Source organism: Nomascus leucogenys, chromosome 22a (assembly GCF_006542625.1).
Source record: "Nomascus leucogenys isolate Asia chromosome 22a, Asia_NLE_v1, whole genome shotgun sequence".
NCBI lineage: Eukaryota > Metazoa > Chordata > Mammalia > Primates > Hylobatidae > Nomascus > Nomascus leucogenys.
The window spans coordinates 125,171,724-125,192,820 of NC_044402.1; the positions used below are offsets into that span (position 1 = coordinate 125,171,724).

Sequence of the window (21,097 nt, forward strand, 5' to 3'; positions counted from 1 at the left end):
AAAAAAAAAAAGAAAAGAAAAGGAAAAGAAATAATGTGCTCTATTTCTGACCACAGGGTCTACTTCACGTCAGGCAGTGTAAACACTGAATACTTGCCTTCCTAAACTTAATGTCATGGACTGCTAAAAACATCACTGCATACACCCAGAAAACAGTTCACAAGGCACAGCAATCAAGTTTATCATTCTCCAACCTGGGCGACAGAGCAAGACTAAGTCTCAAAAAAAAAAAAAAAGTTTACTGTTCTATTAATCTGTTTCAGATAGAGGCTGAAGAATATTAAATAACATTTTTAAGTAGAAAGAAAAATAAAATAAAAAAGAAGCAGGAATTCAAGGAAGGAAGAAACCCTTATTATCAGGCACATTCTTAACCTTTACAGTATTTCATGATGCCCTGGTTTCCTTGACATAAGGCCTAGCACTTGGCTTCTAACTATAAAAAGATGCCGGGGTACTGGACACTGGTCAGTCATAGCTATAAAAATTAGAGCACGAGGCCAGGCGCGGTGGCTCACGCTTGTAATCCCAGCACTTTGGGAGGCCGAGGCGGGCGGATCATGAGGTCAGGAGATCGAGACCACGGTGAAACCCCGTCTCTACTAAAAATACAAAAAATTAGCCGGGCGTGGTGGCAGGCGCCTGTAGTCCCAGCAACTCGGAGAGGCTGAGGCAGGAGAATGGCGTGAACCCGGGAGGCGGAGCTTGCAGTGAGCCGAGATTGCGCCACTGCACTCCAGCCTGGGCGACAGAGCGAGACTCCGTCTCAAAGAAAAAAAAAAAAAATTAGAGCACAAATGGGGAAAGCCTGTCTTAAAAAGACCTTTCTTACAAAAGCAAAGTCAGTCAAAACGTTGAAGAGGTATAGCCCAAAAGTCACTGCATCCTATTTCTTCTAGTACATCATTCTGAAAGCAGAGAAGGTGCCAGGAAAATTCTTAATCTATCTGTGCTTTTCCAGAATATAGTTATTTTCAAAATTCTCTAAATGTGCAACCTAGAATATTGTGAACGAACTTTTTAAAGAGCTAAAATCATCAAAATCTACATGAGAAAATACAGACCCACAGACTCCATCATCTCTATGTTCTCATCCTATCTTCTGGCCTCCAAAAAGGCACACAAATTCTCCACGGTAGCTTTAGCAAATAGAGTACAGTATTCATCTAAACTCTGCTCCTTGCCACCTATTACCTTTGGTTCGCACTATGAGAAACATTCGCACTACAACATTCGCACTAATGAGCAACCTGACACACTACTTAAAGATGCCTAAATTTTAATCTTGCATTTTATCAAGATTCCCTCCAGCCACACATTGATATAAGCAAACCTTGAACCTCATCATTAGAAGACATCAAATAACTCTGGCATTGAAGATCATCTTTTTCTTCCCACCTCTCCTACTTTGTTACACTTGAATGATCCCATTTCTCATTCTCACTAGATCTCCAGGTCTACTGATCCCAAATACGTAATACTTCTATTACATGGACGATATGAGATTCACTTGCTTCCTTTAACAGCACAGACCCACAGCAACCATTTAAAAAATGCTACTATCTTAGAATTCTCCCCCACACCCAAGAGGGAAAATTCTATCAGTGGGTCTTCCTTATTTTGAACACTCTTCTCTGAGGCTAAATACCCTGGAAAAAGGACAAACTCTAACTGGCTCCACTATACAAAATTTGTGCCAACTCACCTAAATTATCCCCTCACAACTATAGATAATCCATTTATTTACACCTACTTGGTCACAGCACAGTGAGCATTCCATTTTTTTCCTTGTATTAGTTTCTTATAGCTGCTGTAAAAATTACCACAAATTTGTGGTTTATCTCTTCTCTTATATTCTAGAATTCAGAAAACTGAAATCAGTTTCAGCGGGCTAAAGCAAAGATGCTGGCAGGGCTGGCTCCTTCTGGAGGCTCTCAGGGAGCATCCATTTCCTTGCTTTTCTAGTGGCCATCTGTCTTCTTTGACTAGTGCCCCCTCTTCCATTTTCAAAGTGCATCACTCCGGTCTGTTTCTACAATCATATCACCTTTTTTCTCTGACTGACTGTTTCATCTCTCTGGTAAGAACCAGTATGATTACATCAGTTCTAGGGGAACAGGCCGGGATAATCTCATCTAAAAATCCGTAACATAATCACATCTGCAAAGTCCCTTTTGCCATATAAAGGTAATATTCCCAGGTTTCAATGATTAGTCATGGACATATTTTGGGATTGGGGGGCTAGGGGATAGCCTACCACACTCCTTAAGGGCTCAACAACTCACATGCTTCTGTCACCCTAAACTGATGGTCCTACCTTCTACCTTACTAAGGAGACTAGAATAACAAAAGAGAGTTTCTCAGCTTCTCTCCTCTTCATAAAGTTATTTTTACACTCCACTTCATCTCTTTACCCATCCTTGATGACTTTCCAAATAGCTCAAAGAAGCAGTGACCCTCCTTTCTTGGGTTACTCTCTCCCCATTCCTTTGAATTGATTCCCTCTGATCTCCTTTCAGAATAATTTGCAATACTACTCTACCTTTGCTGTTTGTGAAAATGACTGGAAATACAGACAAATTCAAGAAGAAACACAAAAATACCTTTGAAATTCTCCATAAAGTTTTGCGCAGCAATTCTTCTATTAGCCTTAACAGAAGATCAAGATAGAAAATCATTTTGTTCCCTTTGACATTAACTGTAATTGCTCGAGTAGCCTATAGAATACTCTCTATAATTTTCCCTTAATATTATATTCATTTTCATAGCTTGAAAGAGAAAAATGAACCAAATACTAATAAATACTTATGGATTGCATCAATAATTCAGGCTGTAATATAATGTATATAACAAACTTTCTGTAACATCAAATCTTTTCCCAATCATTAATCATTTGAATAAAACTGAAAGTGAAACATATTAACCAGTCCCAAACTATCTTATAAGCTAAACATAGAGTTATTTCTTTAATAAAAGAATGAATCGGCTGGGTGTGGTGGCTCATGCCTGTAATCCCAGTACTTTGGGAGGCCGAGGTGGGCAGATCACAAGGTCAGGAGATTGAGACCATCCTGGCTAACATGGTAAAACCCTGTCTCTACTAAAAAAAAAAAAAAAAAAAAAAAAATTAGCCAGGTTGTGGTGGTGGGTGCCTATAGTCCCAGCTACTTGGGAGGCTGAGGCAGGAGAATGGCATGAACCCGGGAGGCGGAGCTTGTAGTGAGCTGAGATCGTGCCACTGCACTGAGACTCCCTCTCAAAAAGAAAAAAAAAAGAATGAATCAAATTAACATACGTAAGTAAAGCGGGGATTACAAACTCTTAATGCTTTCAGGAGCCAAACAGGTAATGCAAGTCTCAAACATTAGGAAGGGGTGGGGTGGCAGAAACTAGAGGCCACATGTTCCATCAAGAGACATGTAGAGTTGACTTTCTGCAACACCAAACCTGCCAAACAACAAAGTTATGTGGGACAAATTGAACAATGGTTATCTCCATGTAACCTGTGACTTCATTTACATTTTCAAGAGGCAGTGTGTCCCACAGTATCATGCATAACATTTTAGACATAGACACCTCCTTGTTAAGAGTAAAAGTCAGCTAGGCCAGGCTGGTGGCTCACACCTGTAATTCTAGCACTTTGGGAGGCCAAGGAAGGCGGATCACGAGGTCAGGAGATCGAGATCACGCTGGCTAACACAGTGAAACCCCTTCTCTAGTAAAAGTACAAAAAAATTAGCCAGGCGTGGTGGCAGGCGCCTGTAGTCCCAGCTACTCAGGAGGCTGAGGCAGGAGAATGGTGTGAACCCGGAAGGCAGAGCTTGCAGTGAGCCGAGATCGCGCCACTGCACTCCAGCCTGGGCGACAGAGCGAGACTCCATCTCGAAAAACAAAAAACAAAACAAAACAAAACAAAAGTCAGCTAGCTGAGTAGGTAGTGGGTGGGCAGACAGTGAAGTTTCTTATCTCCTCCTGCTCTGGACCTAAGATCTAAAATCCCAATAGTTAGAGCCAGTAACCACAAGAAACGTGCATAGTTGGTAATAGAACCTAAGAGTCCAGGTTGAGGATAAAAGTCTTACCAAAAAAAAAAAAAAAAAAAAAAAAAAAAAGTGGAGATGTCCACAGAGAAAAACTTTTTTGATTTTTGAAAAATTAAAAGCATATTTTATCTTAAATGAGGTATCGGTTAGAGAGGTGCATATGTTTGTCAAAAATCATTTTGTACACTTTAGTTCATTTCAACGCATGTTAAATTTTACCTTAATTTTAAAATGCACTTTCAGTTGGGCACAGTGGCTCATGCCTGTAATCCCAACACTTTGGGAGGCTGAGGCAGGTGGATCACTTGAGCGCAGGAGTTCGAGACCAGCCTGGCCAACATGGCGAAACCCCATCTCCACCAAAAATACAAAAATTAGCCAGGAGTGGTGGCACGCACCTGTAGTCCCAACTACTCAGGAGGCTGAGGCAGGAGGATTGCTTCAACCCAGGAGGCGGAGGTTGCAGTGAGCTGAGACTGCGCCACTGGACTCCAGCCTGGGCGACAGAGCAAGACCCTGTCTCAAAAAACAAAACAAAACAAAACAAAACAAAAGAAAAAAAAAACATAAAAATGTACTTTTAAGTATATTTTAATTAAGCCTAGAACACTACACATAAAAAGGCAATATAAGTAAATGAAGGATATGAAAATTTAAAAAATCTTGCAGAACATGAAGGTAAACACTTTCTTTTTGAACCTAAAGTAGCCTTTTTTTTTTTTTTTTTTTTTTTTTTTTTTGAGATAAGAGTCTTACTCTGTCACCCAGGCTAGACTGCAGTGGCATGATCTTGGCTTCCTGCAACCTCTGCCTCCCAAGTTCAAGCAATTCTCCTGCCTCAGCCTCCGAGTAGCTGGGATCATAGGCAGGCACTACCACACCTAGCAAATTTTTTGTGTTTTTAGTAGAGATGGGGTTTCACCACATTGGCCAGGCTGGTCTCAAACTCCTGGCCTCAAGTAATCCACCCACCTAGGCCTCCCCAAGTACTGGAATTACAGGTGTGAGCCACTGTGCCTGGCCTAAAATAGCATATTTTTAATAAGCATTTTTAAAAAGTGTAGTTTATTTAAAAAAAAAATACTATATAACTCTGCACCAACTCATTAAAGATACTATGTAAGTGCCTAGTTTGTACAAGGAGCTGTGGTAGGTATTAAAAACACAATAGTGACACAAACACTGTTTCCATCCTCATACAGTCCAGTGGGCAAACTACACACTGAACAGTTGGTTAATGACTGTGATAAATGTTGCAAAGGAATAGTACTAGGTACAATGAGAGCAACTGCAGCCAGTGGAGAGTACGTGGGTCAGGGAAAGCTTACCAGAAATATAAGGTAAGACATAAAGGATAAGTAGAGCAAGTGACATTAAGGAAAAAAAAAATTATAGAAACATTTCCAGACAGAAGACATGTAAAAGAATTCCAAGATAAGAGAGAAGGATTTCAACACGGCAGTAACATGATCAGATTTGGCTTTAAAATAGTAATCCTGGGAGCAATATGGAAAACAGAGAAGAGCCCAGTGAACACTGTAAGACTAGCGACACTGAATATTTCAAGAGAGAAATGAAGGTGGCTTGATGTTGAATAACAGACAATAAAGAGAAAACTGGAGAGTCTAGCAACAGATGATGTAGGGAGAAAGAAGGAACTTATAAGAATAATTCTCAGGTTTCAGTATGAACAACTGAATGATAGTGATTATGAGCTCATTTGGACATGCCAAGTTTGAAGTACTTCAGAGAATGAAGGCTCCATTAACCAGACAAGTGAATATATGAGTCTGAATCTCAGAAAATGAAGCTAGAGACGTGCTTTGGGAATCATCTGCAGAGGCACATGAAGCTACATACGGTGAAGACAGTGTACCATGAGAAGAACTAGGACTAAACCCCAAGAATGCCTCTATTTAAGGGGGGATAGTGGGGGCAGTTAGTAGTCGTTGGAGGAGGAGGAGAAGCTAAGAAACAGTAAGAAGGTAGGTAGGAGGCACACAAAGAGAGTTCTTTGTTACAGAAATCAAGGAAACATGTTAGAAGAACGAAGGAATGACCAACTGTGGCAAATGCTGCTTAAAAAAAAAAACCAAGGAGAATGGAGATTAGCAGTCTCTGTATTCGGAGATGAAAACATACCATGGTGATACTAGTAAGGGCAAAACTTAACATAATAGTTGAGGTAGAAGCTTAACTGTAATGTATTCAAAGTGTATGAAAGATGAGAAAAGGAAGATGGCAAATGTCAACATTTCTTATGACACATTTAGCTATGAATGACACATGACAGATCCTGGGAGACAGCACAGGGGTTCACCAGAGAATTTAATAGAATTGTATTTTGAGGACTGAGTGAGTGGCTTGAACATGTTTAATGCTGGTTGAGTAAGATCCAGTATGAAAGGCAGAACTCTAAAATACTTAAGGTTCATGACAAGGTAGAAATGGATTGACCCACAGCACAGGTTGAGACGTGGCCTCTGACAGAAGAGGACACCACCTTCTACTAAAAGAGGAGGGAAAAAGAAAAACATAAAAGGGGAGAAAATACAAGTTCTAGATTTAGTGGCAAAAAATGAACATACTTCCTACCTGATGCTTTCTCTTTTCTCTGAGAAATAGAAGGCAAGATCATTTACTACAAGGGAGGGAACCCAAGGGAGAGATGGAGGTCTGAAGAGAAATAACTGCTGGAGCAAGCTGACTAAAGAAAAAGAGTGAAACTGCTGGGCAGTGTGAAGGGTTGACCACAGGTCTGTGATGCGTCAAACAGTGGCATCAAACTACCCTGTATGAATTTTCAGTTCATGCAGCACTGTGGTACTACCGAATGGGTTTGATGAAAAGATGAAGGGACAAGAAATAATACCAGTTAATCTCTAATGAGCATATTACTATGGGCCAAGCCCTACAAGTGGTTTACATGAATTGTTCCACTTAAGCCTCATGACTACTCTACCCAATATTATTTTCATTTTATAGATGAGGGACCTGAGGCGTGAACTAATTAACTTCTTGACCATGTGTAGAGCCAGAATTCAACGTTTGAGATTTCATTGCAAAAAAGAAAAAAGAAAAAAGAAAGAAAAAAAGGGAGGAGGAGGACTGAAACAAAACACTTTAAAAATAACATCAGAGTATGCATATGTATAAAATTTTAAAATACTTCTTTTGTCAAAAGAATAAACCATAAGATTACAAGTGGTTTTCTATCTTAATGTTAGTTGGGATGTAATTTAAAGACTCACCATATTTAGAACTTCGAAAACAACAAGCTAACTTATTTCAAATTTATATGCCAGACATTATGATATATGTTGTCACATACCATCTCATTTAACTTAAAAATGATAACACAAGGTTAATTTATAACCGGATGAGAAAAATGATGTTCAGAAAAGCTAAATAATTTGTTATACCTTTTATCAAATCCCTTAAAAGTGAAGTGTCCTCTCCCTGACCCCCTTGCCACTAAGCCCTTACAAAACCAGGGGTAATAGGCCTGACTGAATTCACAGAGCAGAACAAAAAACTTTACAGCTGTTTGTTCTCATTGGAAATTCTTTCCAAACATTGCTTTATTCTACCAAGTGAAAGAAACTAGGACAAGCTCTCATCACTACATTAAAACTAAAAAAACTAGAAATAAAAATATAAAAAGGTAAAACCTTGGGAAAAAATAATTATATCCAATACACAAACATAAACACTGAAGTAAAACAAGTCATTAACTTATTAATTTTGGAGTGATACAACAATTAAACTTAATGAATCTAGCGTCATTCTATAACACCAAATTTTTTTAACTGAGAATTTAATCTCTCTGAAAGTTATTAAACAGCTTAGATCAAAGTCAGTGTTTTCCAAATGATCTTGCTGAACAGGATTTTTTTCTTGACTGATAAAAACAAAATACAGCAATAGCCAGTGAAAAATGGAATATACATGTGAAGAAGCTAATATCCTTAAACAAGACCAGCTGCAATATCGCACTGCAATAATATACTATTAAGAAAAATAGATGGCAGCTATGAGCGTATGACTATCAGAAAAAATACTTGTATTAATATGACATCCTCTCTCACTGAAGATGTAAGAATTTAGGATTTAAAAACTTGTAAGAATATTCAGCTTTTGTTTCTCACTGTCATTTAACAACTCTTAAGGAGATGTTAATACGGTTTTTTCCATATTTTCCATTTTAAAGGACAAGTGCTAAATACTAAGAAAAAAATTAAATCATTCCCTTTCAGTTTCTCATTCTAAGCATTCACTAAGTATGTGAACAATTACGATTTTTATTGATGGCCGGGCACGGTGGGTCATGCCTGTAATCCTGTAATCCCAGCACTTTGGGAGGCCGAGGCGGGCAGATCACGAGGCCAGGAGATGGAGACCATCCTGGCTAACATGGTGAAACCCCATCTCTACTAAAAATAAAAATAAAATAAAAATAAAAATAGCCGGGCGTGGTGGCGGGCACCTGTAGTCCCAGCTCATCGGGAGGCTGAGGCAGGAGAATCGCTTGAATCTGGGAGGCGGAGGTTGCAGTGAGCCGAGATCATGCCACTGCACTCCAGCCTGGGCAACAGAGCGAGACTCCGTCTCAAAAAAAATAAAAATAAATAAATAAATAAAAAGATTTTTATTCACATAGGCTTCGGTTGGCCCTTACAAAGAAAGTACTGTTCATTTAAAAAATAAAAACCACCTTCCACACTGAGACTTACTATAACTAAGTTAGACAGAAAGTCATTGTGTTTTGAAATGTTTAATTTCCTTTTTTTTGAGACGGAGTCTCACTCTGTTGCCCAAGTGAGAGTGCAGTGGCACGATCTCAGCTCACCGCAACCTCCACCTCCCCGGTTCAAGCGATTCTCCTGCCTCAGCCTCCCAAGTAGCTGGGATTACAGGTGCCCACCACCGCACCTAATTTTTGTATTTTTAGTAGAGACAGGGTTTTGCCATGCTGGCCAGGCTGGTCTCAATCTCCTGACCTTAAATGATATGCCCACCTTGGCCTCCCAAAGTGCTGGGATTACAGGCGTGAGCCACCGTTCCCAGCCTTCAAATGCTTAACTGCTTAAAGGAAGAAAACATTTAAAAAGCTCTACTTACCATGTACATTAGTATGTCTCTAATCATCACCATAGCTGTTTGATGATCATTCCAAGCTTGATTTAGCGTTTGAAGAAAGTTGTTATTCAATGAATTTAGTACATCTTCTCGCACCTAGTAACAGAAGAGCTCATTAGTTTGCACACACACATCCACACTCATATATATAAGCATGCACATATCTGTTTAATAAAATAATGAAGTGGAATCCTTAATTTAAATCAAAGAAATGTTATAGGCTAGTAGAAGTATTTTAAGCTATAACTTATACACAGATGAGTATCAAATGTATACGTATAGTACAGACTTCTCTTCTGATCTCCAGAACATAAATCAACTTCCCAGGTATTTCCCAACCCTCCAATGACTTGACATCATTGTCAGAGTAAAATCCTATATTCTTATAGTAAGTTACAAGGGCCTGTAAGACTGGCTTCAGGCTACTGCTGAATTTCCTACTACACCTTCCCTTCCCCAACTTTGAATAACGGTTCAGAATACTGATTTTGGAGGCAATTACCTGGGCTCCAATCCCAGCTCCCTAACAAACTGTGTGACCTGGGGTAAATATTTAACCTCTGTGCCTCAGTTTCCTTATATGTGAAATAGCATTCTTCTTGTAGGATTGTTTTAAGAATTGAATTAATGCTAGTAATACACTTAAAACAGTGCTTAGTACTCAGTAAACACTCTATAATAAATTACTCAGTATGCTTCAGCTACAATGGCCTCTTTACTAAATACAGCAACTGTGCTCTGCCATTCCTTCTGCCTCAATTCACATGGCTCGTCCCACTCACTTTATTTTGCTCAAATTTCATCTCTGGAGAGGTCTTTCCCAACCAATTATTTCAAAGAACCCCTAGCTCTACTTCTTCACCATACAATTTGTTTTTCGTCATAGCATTCATCATTACCTACTATTTTACAGTTTATTGTTTCTTCCACTAAAATGTTAATGTCTCCATGGTGGCAGGATTTCTGTCTTTTCCATGTGTCTATCCCACACCTAGAATAGTGCTTGGTATATATAATACCATTTATTTCATATCCCTGCCCTCCAATGCCATGATTCACCTCCAACACAAGCACTTTCAGGATTATCTGCTTTTGCACATAAAGTTCCCTTGAGCCTGAAATGTCTTTCCAATCCAACCCTGATAAAAGACTGTTCAAGACTTCAAAAATTCCTTTCCACAGTCCACAAGCTTAGTACTATCCTCTCTGATAAAATGTTATTGACCACTACCCCTTGCTGCTATGCTATCTGCCCAATAGAAAGACCATTTCACTCAGAAACAGAATCTAGACTCTGGTTCTTGTTTTATCACAAAGTCGTCGTGTGTTTGTCTCCAAGTTCCTGTAACACTTTGGGACTATACTGCCAACTTCTACAGTTATTCAAATCCAACCAACCTTCCACAATCCAGCTAAACTCTCAATAACTCTAGACTAAACAAAACTCTTTTATCTCCAAATATCCTTTACCATAGAGAATTTCTAATAGTGGTTACACTTTTTCAGATTGAGAAAAAGCTGAAGTCATGGTGCTTTCTGAGAAACATCAACTATTTAATGTATGTTGAGATATACAGACACCTCTAAAACAATTATAAATACACATAAATAAAATGCCATTCTGTATCAGATCTAATATGAACAAGTGGCTAAAAGTGCCAAAGAAAATACACACGACACACTGTAGAAGAATAAATTCAAACTAAGAAAACAGAATCTTTGCCTACATATTGGGGAAAACGAGGTTATTACATTTAATGATGAGACAATATATCTAGTCTACTAAATGTACAGTATAAAAATCACTAGGCCTATACCACATAATTTAGAATTTTATCATATATTTAATCTTTTGTTCACAAGACTAAGCTCCATGACTTCAAGTTACATCATCCAGAAATTCCTCCAAAAATGTTAACTATATCAAGTTAGTTAATAGAAATACTTATACTAAATGAATAATGTATCATTTGTTTCAACTCATTAAACCTAGCACTTGTCAGATGCAAATCCCCCCCACAAAAACCCAGCAAGTTGAAAACGTGCTTATTTTCAAAATTTTACACCAAGCTCCGTATTCCTTTACTGAAGAGTAGCAATTAAATTAAAATCATGACAATGCAAGAGCAATCTATACTACATACAAAAAAAATACGTATTTCAAACATCAGAATATCAAGCCCATTAATTATTCTTAAGGACTTATATGAACTTCTACATACCGCTATATTATAAAATTAAGTTAAATGTTAACTACATTAAAATCACCCTGAATTTGGAACACATAAATGTGCCTGCATGTTTGTTGAATGAATGAAAAACTGACCAATTAAATAAAAAGTTAATGTTATAAAACAAGGCATGTTCTTTAAAATCACTGATTTGTACATTTTCTAATAAAATATATCAAGGATTTACATATTTGTCATTTATATTTATACCTGCCTTTCAGCAAAATAAAATGTGATCTACTAGTACAATGTGTCATAATTGCCTTATTTGCATCATACCTCAAAAAATTATCCTGACCAATAACAGTGAATTTTACTAGCAGAAAACAGCTACAATTAAGAGCTAATTTTATGTTTATTTTTCAATTATGCATACATACACATACACACAAACTCATGACTGAAAGAAGTAAAATGAATGCCTTAGATACACTGCTGCAATGTCTTCTTATTCAGATTACTCTATGAACAAAAAATTTTTCCTCTAACATTTCTGTAGAAAATAGTTGAAAGTGAACAGATTATTTATTCAAACATACACAATAAAATGGTAGGAATGAGATGAAGATTATGAAGATTAAAATAGGCTTTTAAAAAGATGGTTAAGTTGGCACATAAACTACACATTAAGTGAAAAAAGGATCTTTATTTTACAAATTATTAACATCTTATAAAAAAATTGAAAAAGAAAGCAAGCGTGGGAAATATGGTGGGAGGGGTAACATTGTTAATCTCATGGCCTAACACAATCACCTACTTTCTGTACCAGCAAAGCAAATGGGAGGGAACCCTGCTGTACAGGTAATACCAGAACCAAAACGGCCTACGGATTAAGTATGAACAGATAATTAAAGAAAACCTATACTAAAATTACACAGATAAAGAGTTGGAATTTGAAGAGAGAGACATGGGAGAACAAGTAGCAACACCAGAGAAATTGACAGCAGGATGGGACCAGCTGTGACAAAAAAGATGAAGTACAAGTAATGGAGAACTGATGGCTGTGCCTGGCACTAGCTTTGCAAAGAAGAAAGAGAAAGCTCAAAACAGTGGATCACAAATCAGGCAGAGAGTTAGAGTCACCCGAAGAGCTTTTACAAACAGATTTTAAGTACGATGCAGTAGTGCATCCGTGGTCTCAGCTACTCACGAGGCTGAGGGGGTAGGATCGTTTGATCCCAGGAGTTTGAGGCAAGCCTGGGCAACACAGCAAGACCCTATCTCTAAAAATAAGTAAGACTTAAGTGAAGAGAATGAGAAAACAAGCCACAGATTAGGAGAAGGTATTTGCAAAAGACAAAGCTAATAAAGAACTATTACCCAAAATATATAAAGAATTCTTAAAACTTAGAAAGTAACTCAATTTTTAAAAAGGCAAAAGATCTTAACAGACACCTAACCAAAGAAGATATACAGACGGCAGGTAAGCATCTGAGAAGATCATAAGTCATTAGGACACTGAAAATTAAAACACCAATCTGATACCATTACATACATTTGAGAATGGCCAAAACATTGACAACACCAAATGCTAGCAAGGACGCAGAGCAAAAGAGTATCTCATGCACTGCCAGTGGGAATGCAACATGGTACAGTCACTTTGGAAGGCAGTTTGGCAATTTCTAACAAAACTAGACATACTCTTACCATATAATCTGGCAATCACACTCCTTTTTTCTTAAATGAGCTGAAAACTTATGTCCACACAGAAACCCACAAAGTGTTTAAAGCAATTTCATTCATAATTGCCAAAACTTGGAAGAAATCAAGATGTTCTTCTGCAGATGAGTGGATTAATAAATTGTACTACATTTAGAAAATGGAATATTACTCAGCACTAAAAAGAAATGAGCCTTTAAGCCATGAAGAGATATGGAGGTAACTTAAATGCATATTAAAAAGTGAAAGAAGCTAATCTGAAAAGGGTATATACTGTATGATCCAACTATATGACATTCTGGAAAAGGCAAAACTAAAGAGATAGCAAAAAAAAAAAAAAAAAATAGGTATGTAAGTAGGCAAAGCACAGGATTCACAGGGCAGTGAAACTATTCTGTATAATACTATAGTAGTGAATGTATGTCCAAACCCATAGACTGAGTTCATTCCAAAAGTGAGCCCTCATGTAAACTATGGACTTGGAGTGATGATGACGTGTCAATGTAGGTTTGTCAATTGTAATAAATGTACCACTCTGGTGTGGGATATGCATAGTGAGGGGAGGCTGCGCATACGTTGGGGTAGAGGTGTATACGGGAAATCTTAGTACCTTCCATCCTCCACCTTTTTTTTTTTTTTTAGATGGAGTCTCGCTCTCTTGCCCAGGCTGGGGTCCAGTGGTGCAATCTCGGCTCACTGCAACCTCTGTCTCCCAGGTTCAAGCCATTATCCTGGCTCAGCCTCACAAGTAGATGGGATTACAGGTGTGTGCCACCCCACCTGGCTAATTTTTGTATTCTTAGTAGAGACATGGTTTCACCTCATTAGCCAGGCTGGCCCTGAACTCCTGACCTCAAGTGATCCACCCGCCTTGGCCTCCCAAGGTGCTGGGATTACACTGTGTCCAGCCTCTCCACTGAACTTTGGTGTAAATCTAAAACTGCTCTAAAAACCAAACTTTGTATTTAAAAAAAAAGAGAGGGAGGGAAGGAGGAAGGAGGAAGAAGAAAGAAAGAAGAAAGAAGAAAGCAGAAGAAATATTTGGGGGCCACCCAAGATCAATAGACAACCCTAATTTTAAAGTATCTACCCAGGTGATTCTGATACAACATCCAGGACTAGGAAACCACTGGCTCCCACACTAGCCATTTCTGTCTCTTCCCTTTGCAGAACTTCTTCAACATGAATACGTTTTTATATTGTTGTAATAGCCGTATTTATGCAATTCTAAGTCCTGCTTTTTTCTTCTAAAAAACAAACAAAAAAACACAGGATCCATGTGCAGAACGTGCAGGTTTGTTACACAGGTATATGTGTGCCATGGTGGTTTGTTGCACCTGTTGACTCATCCTCTAAGTTCCCTCCCCTCACCTCCCATCCCCCAACAGGCCCTGGTGTGTGTTGTTCTCTTCTCTGTGTCCACGTGTTCTCAATGTTCAAATCCCACTTACGAGTGAGAAGAGTCCTGCTTTTCTAATGCCACTGATTAACATTTAATATTAACCTTTGGTTTAGGAGAAAAATACCTAGCTGTATCATATCATTTCCAATGCACCATAGTGATCCAAAGAAAAAGGTTATATTACAATAAAATGTAAGAAGAAAATGTCATCTGGTAATTTTAAGCAAATGATACCAAAAGCATAATTTATAAAAGAAAAAATGCTAAACTGGACTCTACTGAAATTAAAAACTTTTGTTCTGTAGACACTACTGAAATAGTAACAGAGAGAAGCTACAGAATAGGAGAAAAAACAAATGACTGTATCCAGAACATATTAAAAAAAAAAAAACAAACTCTTAGAACTTAGCGATGACAGCAAATAATTTAACAATGGGCAAAAGACTTGAAAAGACACTTCACCAAAGAGGATATACAGATGGCAATTTTGTACATGAATAGATGTTCAACAACGTAAGTCATTAGGGAAAAGCTAATTAAAACCATGAGAAACCCCTACACACCCACCAGAATGGCTAAAATAAAAGATGCTGACAGTATCGAGTGCTGACAAAGATTTGCAACAACTAGAACTACCATAAACAAAATGGTACAGCCTTACCAGAAAACAGTTTGGCAGTTCTTAGGAAGTTAAATAACATCACACGACCCAGCAACCCTACTTCTATGTATTTATTAGAGAAATGAAAACTTACATTCACACAAAAATCACACACAAATGTTCATAGCAGCTCTACTCGCAATCACAAAATGTCTTTCAACAAGTATATAGGTAAATGAATAAGCAAACTGTGGTACATTCATACAATAGAGTATCAGCCATAAAAGGGAACAAATTATTGATACAATAGTTTGGATCAATCTCAAAATAATTATGCTGAATGAAAGAAACCAGACTCAAAAGATTACAAACTATAATTCCAATTATATGACATTCTTGAAAAAAAAAATCCAAAACGATAGTGTTAGATAGCAGATCAGTGGTTGTCAGGAACTAGGGGTTAAGAGAACTATAAAGGGATAACAGAGGGAGTTTACTGGGGTCAAGCAACTGTTCTGTATCAAGTGTGACAGTGGTTACATGAATCTCTATGTGTGCTGAAATTCACAGAGATATATGAAAATAAAGGTCAATTTTATTATACACTAATTTTAAAAAATTTGAAGTAATTATTATTTGAAAATTGGGCCCTGTTTCCTTATTATTTTATCATAAACATAAGCTATGATGCCACAAGCTTTATTCATAAAAGCAATTTAAATTCCAAACAATGAAATAATTGTTAAACAATTTGAGTGTATCAACCATATGAAGCACTCTGCAACAATTCAAACTTGACCACTATTCTTTGTTTCTGTGGATATAGCTTTTCTTGCATTTTTAAAAATTAAATCCTTAGCAAAGATTAAAGTGGAATTACTGTCAAAAGGAAACCTTTTTCTTTTAAGAAACAGGGTGTCACTCTTTCACTCAGGCTGGAGTACAGTGACACAATTATAGCTCACTGCAGCCTCAAGCTCCTGGACACAAGTGATGCTCCCACCTGAGCCTCCCAAGTAGCTAGGACTTCAGCAGCACGTGCCAGCACTTCTGGCTGTTGTGTGTGTGTGTGTGCGCGTGTGTGCGTGTGTAGGTAAGGGGTCTTACTGTTTTGCCCAAGCTGGTCTCGAAGTCCTGGCCTCAAAGAGATCCTTCCATGTTGGCCTCCCAAAGTGTTGGGATTATACGCATGAGTCACCGTGTCTGGCCTATTTTTCAACTGTATAATAAAACCTGCTTAATGATAAATTAATGTCCAAGCTGCAATATACACATCCTCAAGTCAGTCAAATTACTGGTAAAGAGAAACAAAAGGAGTTGGAAAGGAGGATGACAGGAGAGAAGTGCAGGCATTAGCATGACCAGGAGCTACAGGCTCCCAAACTTTGCCCTTGAGTTTTCATTCCCAAGTATCTCCATGGATTGACAAGGAAGCTGATACTGGGCCAGCAGCTCTTGGGCTAGTTGGAGAGCTGAAGGACATAATGTGCAGTTCTCCCATACCCCACAACACACATAATTGTTTTTAATCATTAATTAAAATTTTTTCACACTCTAAATTTCAATGCCTGGGGCAAAATCCCAGCCAGCCAATCCTAATTAAATGTCTAGGTAAAACAAAGAAATCATCAGCTAAAACAAATTAAAAACTTTAATTCTAAAGTTCATTGAAACTAAAACAGAGTCACATAATCAATGATGATATGGAATACTGAAAACTGAGGACTTCCTTGGTAAACAAGTCTCCAAATTCAGGACAACATTAGGTCCAAATATAGACAAATCCCCAAAGTACAGAAATTTATACTTGGCATTACTGTCCATCAAAAAAATACTAATCATGTATTAAAAACATAAAATGAGACATAATAACATGGAGCACATCCTGATTATACCAGGACATTAAAAAGTATCACAGAGGTATAATAACTCAAAGGTATGTCATTTTATAAATCTATAGTATTTTAACATTCACCCAGAAGCTAAGATAATCAAAATCAGCTAAGGTTGAGTATCACTTATCCAAAATGCTTGGAGGCCACTCGTGTTTCAGATTTTTGATTTTTTCAGATTTTCGGTTTTTTCAGATTTTAGAATATAATACTTAGCAGGTAAGCATCCTTAATCTAAAAATCCAAAATCTGAGATGCTCCAATGAGCATTTCCTTAAAGCATCATCTCAGCACTCAAAAAGTTTTGGATTTTGGCTAGGTGTGGTGGCTCAGTGCCTATAATCCCAGCACTCTGGGAGGTTGAGGTGGGCACAATGGCTTGAGCTCAGGAATTCAAGACCAGCCTGGACAACATGGCAAAACCTCGTCTCCACCAAAAATACAAACAATTAGCTGGGCGTGGTGGTGCGTGCCTGTAGTCCCAGCTACTCAGGAGGCTGAGGTGGGAGGATCACTTAAGCCCAGGAGGTGGAAGCTGCAGTGAGCCGAGATCATGCCACTACACTCCAGCTAGGGTGACAGAGTGAGACCCCTCCTATCTCAAAAAAAAAAAAAAAAAAAAAGAGTTTCAGATTTTGGATTTTTGGATTAGGGATACTCAACCTCTTTGCAGACAACTGCCCAGGGAAGTCACTAACTAAGGACTCTGACCAAGTCACCTAACCTATCTAGTCTGTAGCACCTCTTTACCTGTGATGTGACTATGGTTGATTAGATCAATGACATCATGTTCCACTGAAATGCCTTACTTAGCACCACTGCAGAAAAGACTTCATTTCCCCTGATTAAATATGATTTATAATAGTTTTGTATGATTTTTTAAATTGGGGCTTCTATTTTAAAATAAATGACAGCCACTGGATGCCTATCTTTCTGGCTCTAAATTCCAAAACATGTTGCCTGTTTCATCTGTTAAAGACAGCATAATACAAAAGCATGCAACATTTACTATGATCTACAAAAATAGCACTTAATGCCATAATTTCTTCAATCACTTTATTAATGATGGATAAGTTGCTTTTAGTTTTTTACCATTATAAGTAATGTTACAAAAACATTCTTATACATATAAAAAAGTTAAAAAATAAAAATAGCATTTAAAGTTCCACTTAAAACATACTTTTTTCAGTCCTGCATTAATCACATGTGGTCTGGGGGTTTGTCACTTTATAAATTGTGCCAGTTACATGAATTTTATTCTTCCAAGGAATGCCATTAAATAATTCTTGAAGATTTCAAAATTTTTCCACCTTATCATACCACAGTGATATGACACAAACCTATCAATAAAAGTGGCTTACTAGAGAAAGTGAATCTCAATGGGAGTCAAGCCATAAGGTATAGAGGACAGCTGACACAACTGTTTGGGGAAAAAGCTTCATGGCTCTTTCCCTCACCCTGAGAATTCCTGATCTAAAAGGTTAAAAAGAAACACTGCAATGTTCTGCTATTTTTACAGAAGTCATATACAATAAATAGGGGCAAGCCAGGAATAAGGACACTTGCTTTCCTTTCCTCTAAAGGACAGAAATTTCTGAATGACTGGAAGGAACTCTTACCTCGTACTTTGAGGAATTCTTAATGCAGTCAAACTCCAATTATTTGTACAATTAATATAAATTTGGTTAACAGATATTGCTGTTATAACACATATAGCAATCTTAAGATTTCTGTATCTCAAACAAGCTTCTACTAAGGCCAAGATAATTAATTTTAAGTTTTGTACACATTTTAAACTAATGATGAGATTCCTGAATAATATAAAATTCACTATCCTTTTCATACAGTAGACTGTGTTATTCTCATTATTTTTAATTAACTTTAATAATTAAGATGGCAATAGTGATCAGAAAAATTATACCAGTATCCTTAAAAATACAGTAAGATAGCCACTGTAGGGAAAAAATTTTCTCCACTGCTGCCAGAAGATTCTTCATTAAGTAATTTTCTAATGTACATAGTAATGTAACTTAACAGCATTTCACAAAAAGCACACTACTCTCAATTTCAAAATCAAATTCATTCTCAGTGGAAATATTCCCCATTCTTACTCTTTGCTTTAAGTGTCCAAAATGAAGCTCTTAAAGAAATCAGGTCCTATTATCAGATATCAACCACTCATTCAAAAGCATACAAAGTATTTCCCCAGACTGACAATTCATGTATTTATGTTTGTTTCCAGCAGTCAAAGCAGGGTGCTAGGCACTATGGGGGATACAAGACACTTTCAGCCACTTTATAATCTCTGAGGGAGAGGGGAGAAGGGGGAGCCTAATATTAGCATTCAAACGACCTCAATACAAAGTAGAATACAATAAATAGCACTACAGAAAAGTTACAAAGTTCAAAGAAGGAACACAGAACAGGTGTTAGGACAATACACTTTCACAATTTCATACCTAAAGATAATTTGCTACATGTTGAAGCAAATACTATTTTAAAAATCACATAAAATTTGACATTTTTTAAAAAGGCATTCTTAGTTCAAATATGCTTTTAAACTGGTCTTAAAATAGTATGACTTAGAGAAATCAGGATTTCTCAATCAGTACAAAATACTACTATGAAAAATGATAGCTTTTTACTTACTGGCTGGAAAGGAATGCAGAAAGAAAAATGACAGTACACCACAGAAAAACACCACTATGACTTATCGTTTGTAAAGTATCCTATTCCCAATGGTTAAGATATACATTAAAAGCTATTATTATAGCATTAGTATCATGGTTAAACTTAGTAACAGGCACACTGACAGAATTAATCAGGAAAACATACACAAAGCATGACAACATAGCTACCAGTATTTTTGTTCTCTTGGGTAGGATGGAAAAAACCATGGTTTCTCAAGATTACATGACCTGGTTCTAAGCCGACTGACAGACTTCGATCTCAAAAAAACGGGCATATATCCCGATAATCACCTGTGTTTTTAAATGGTTGTTAGATTTAGTAATTAACTTGAGTAGGGAGAGGTGTTACCCCACATAGAGAAAAAAAAATGGATCTCAGCTATTTATGGCTATGAACCAAGGTAGTTTCCATTTTGACTGCTGGTAGTATTCTCAAAGATTCATTTCAACAGGCAACTGAGTGCCGACCACATGCAAAGAGCAGGAGACACAAAGATAAATGAACAGGTCCTACTTCATTTATTTATTTAGTAATAGAAGAATATCACTAAAAAATACAACAGAAATAGGATGGGGGGGTACTTGCCCTCAAAGTACTTACAGTCTACTTAACAACTTAAGCAAAACAGCTGATAGTTAACATGGGCAAACTCGTTAAAACAACACTTTTAAGCCTCACTCTCCCCCAACATCATTTCTCTTCCATCCCTTTCAATGTAGAAACAATTCAATTTCCAATGTCCTTCACATCCCAAGGTTGCTGTTTTCCTGACTCTCCAATAATCCCTTTTTCACATGCTATCCCCGACAAATCTCTGTCTCTTTTGGGATTACACTATTTATATTTAGGTCACTATCCCCATATCATACCCATTAACAGTTTTCACACCTAGCTCACAGTCTCTTCTCACTCCTGTCACCACCATCCCAAAAAAACATAATGGGTTGAGTACCTTCCAACAACTTTTAAGTTAAACATCAAGACAAGATAGCATGAAAACTAAAGATGAGCAAGCAGCAACAAGGCACTGAAAATGGCACTCATCCTAAATACCTGACTACATCTTCTCCACTGCAGTCAGCCTTTCTAAGGATTAAAAAGCAATGGCTCTCACCACCAACAGAATAACACTCAAATCCCCTACAATGGTTTTCAAAATCTAGCCCAATCCACTTTACTATCCTCATTTCCTACAAAAACATTTGAAGATGCTTTTGTTCATCCTTATGAACAACAACATGTTCACCTTCCATCTACACTCATCTGTCTCACTACGCTCATACCTACCAGCCATTTTTCTCATTCAACTTTCTCTCCTTGTTATCTACCGGGACAATATTTTGGCTTTGCTCACATGATGAATCTTGAGTAATGCTTTAAGTATAATCGAAAGTGACCTCCTCTTTCTACCTTGCCCTGAATTCCTCAGGCAAAATAAC

The 21,097-nt window shown here is 37.5% G+C and overlaps 1 protein-coding gene across 1 annotated transcript in view; it reads right to left on the bottom strand.

The window, feature by feature from the left end:
- Window positions 1-21,097, bottom strand: part of CUL3 (cullin 3) — a 113,722-nt gene that overhangs the window by 53,200 nt on the left and 39,425 nt on the right. The window contains exon 3 of the mRNA XM_030802796.1: window positions 9,165-9,278. Coding sequence (XP_030658656.1) covers window positions 9,165-9,278 — 114 coding nt within the window. The remainder of the gene's footprint in view (window positions 1-9,164; window positions 9,279-21,097) is intronic.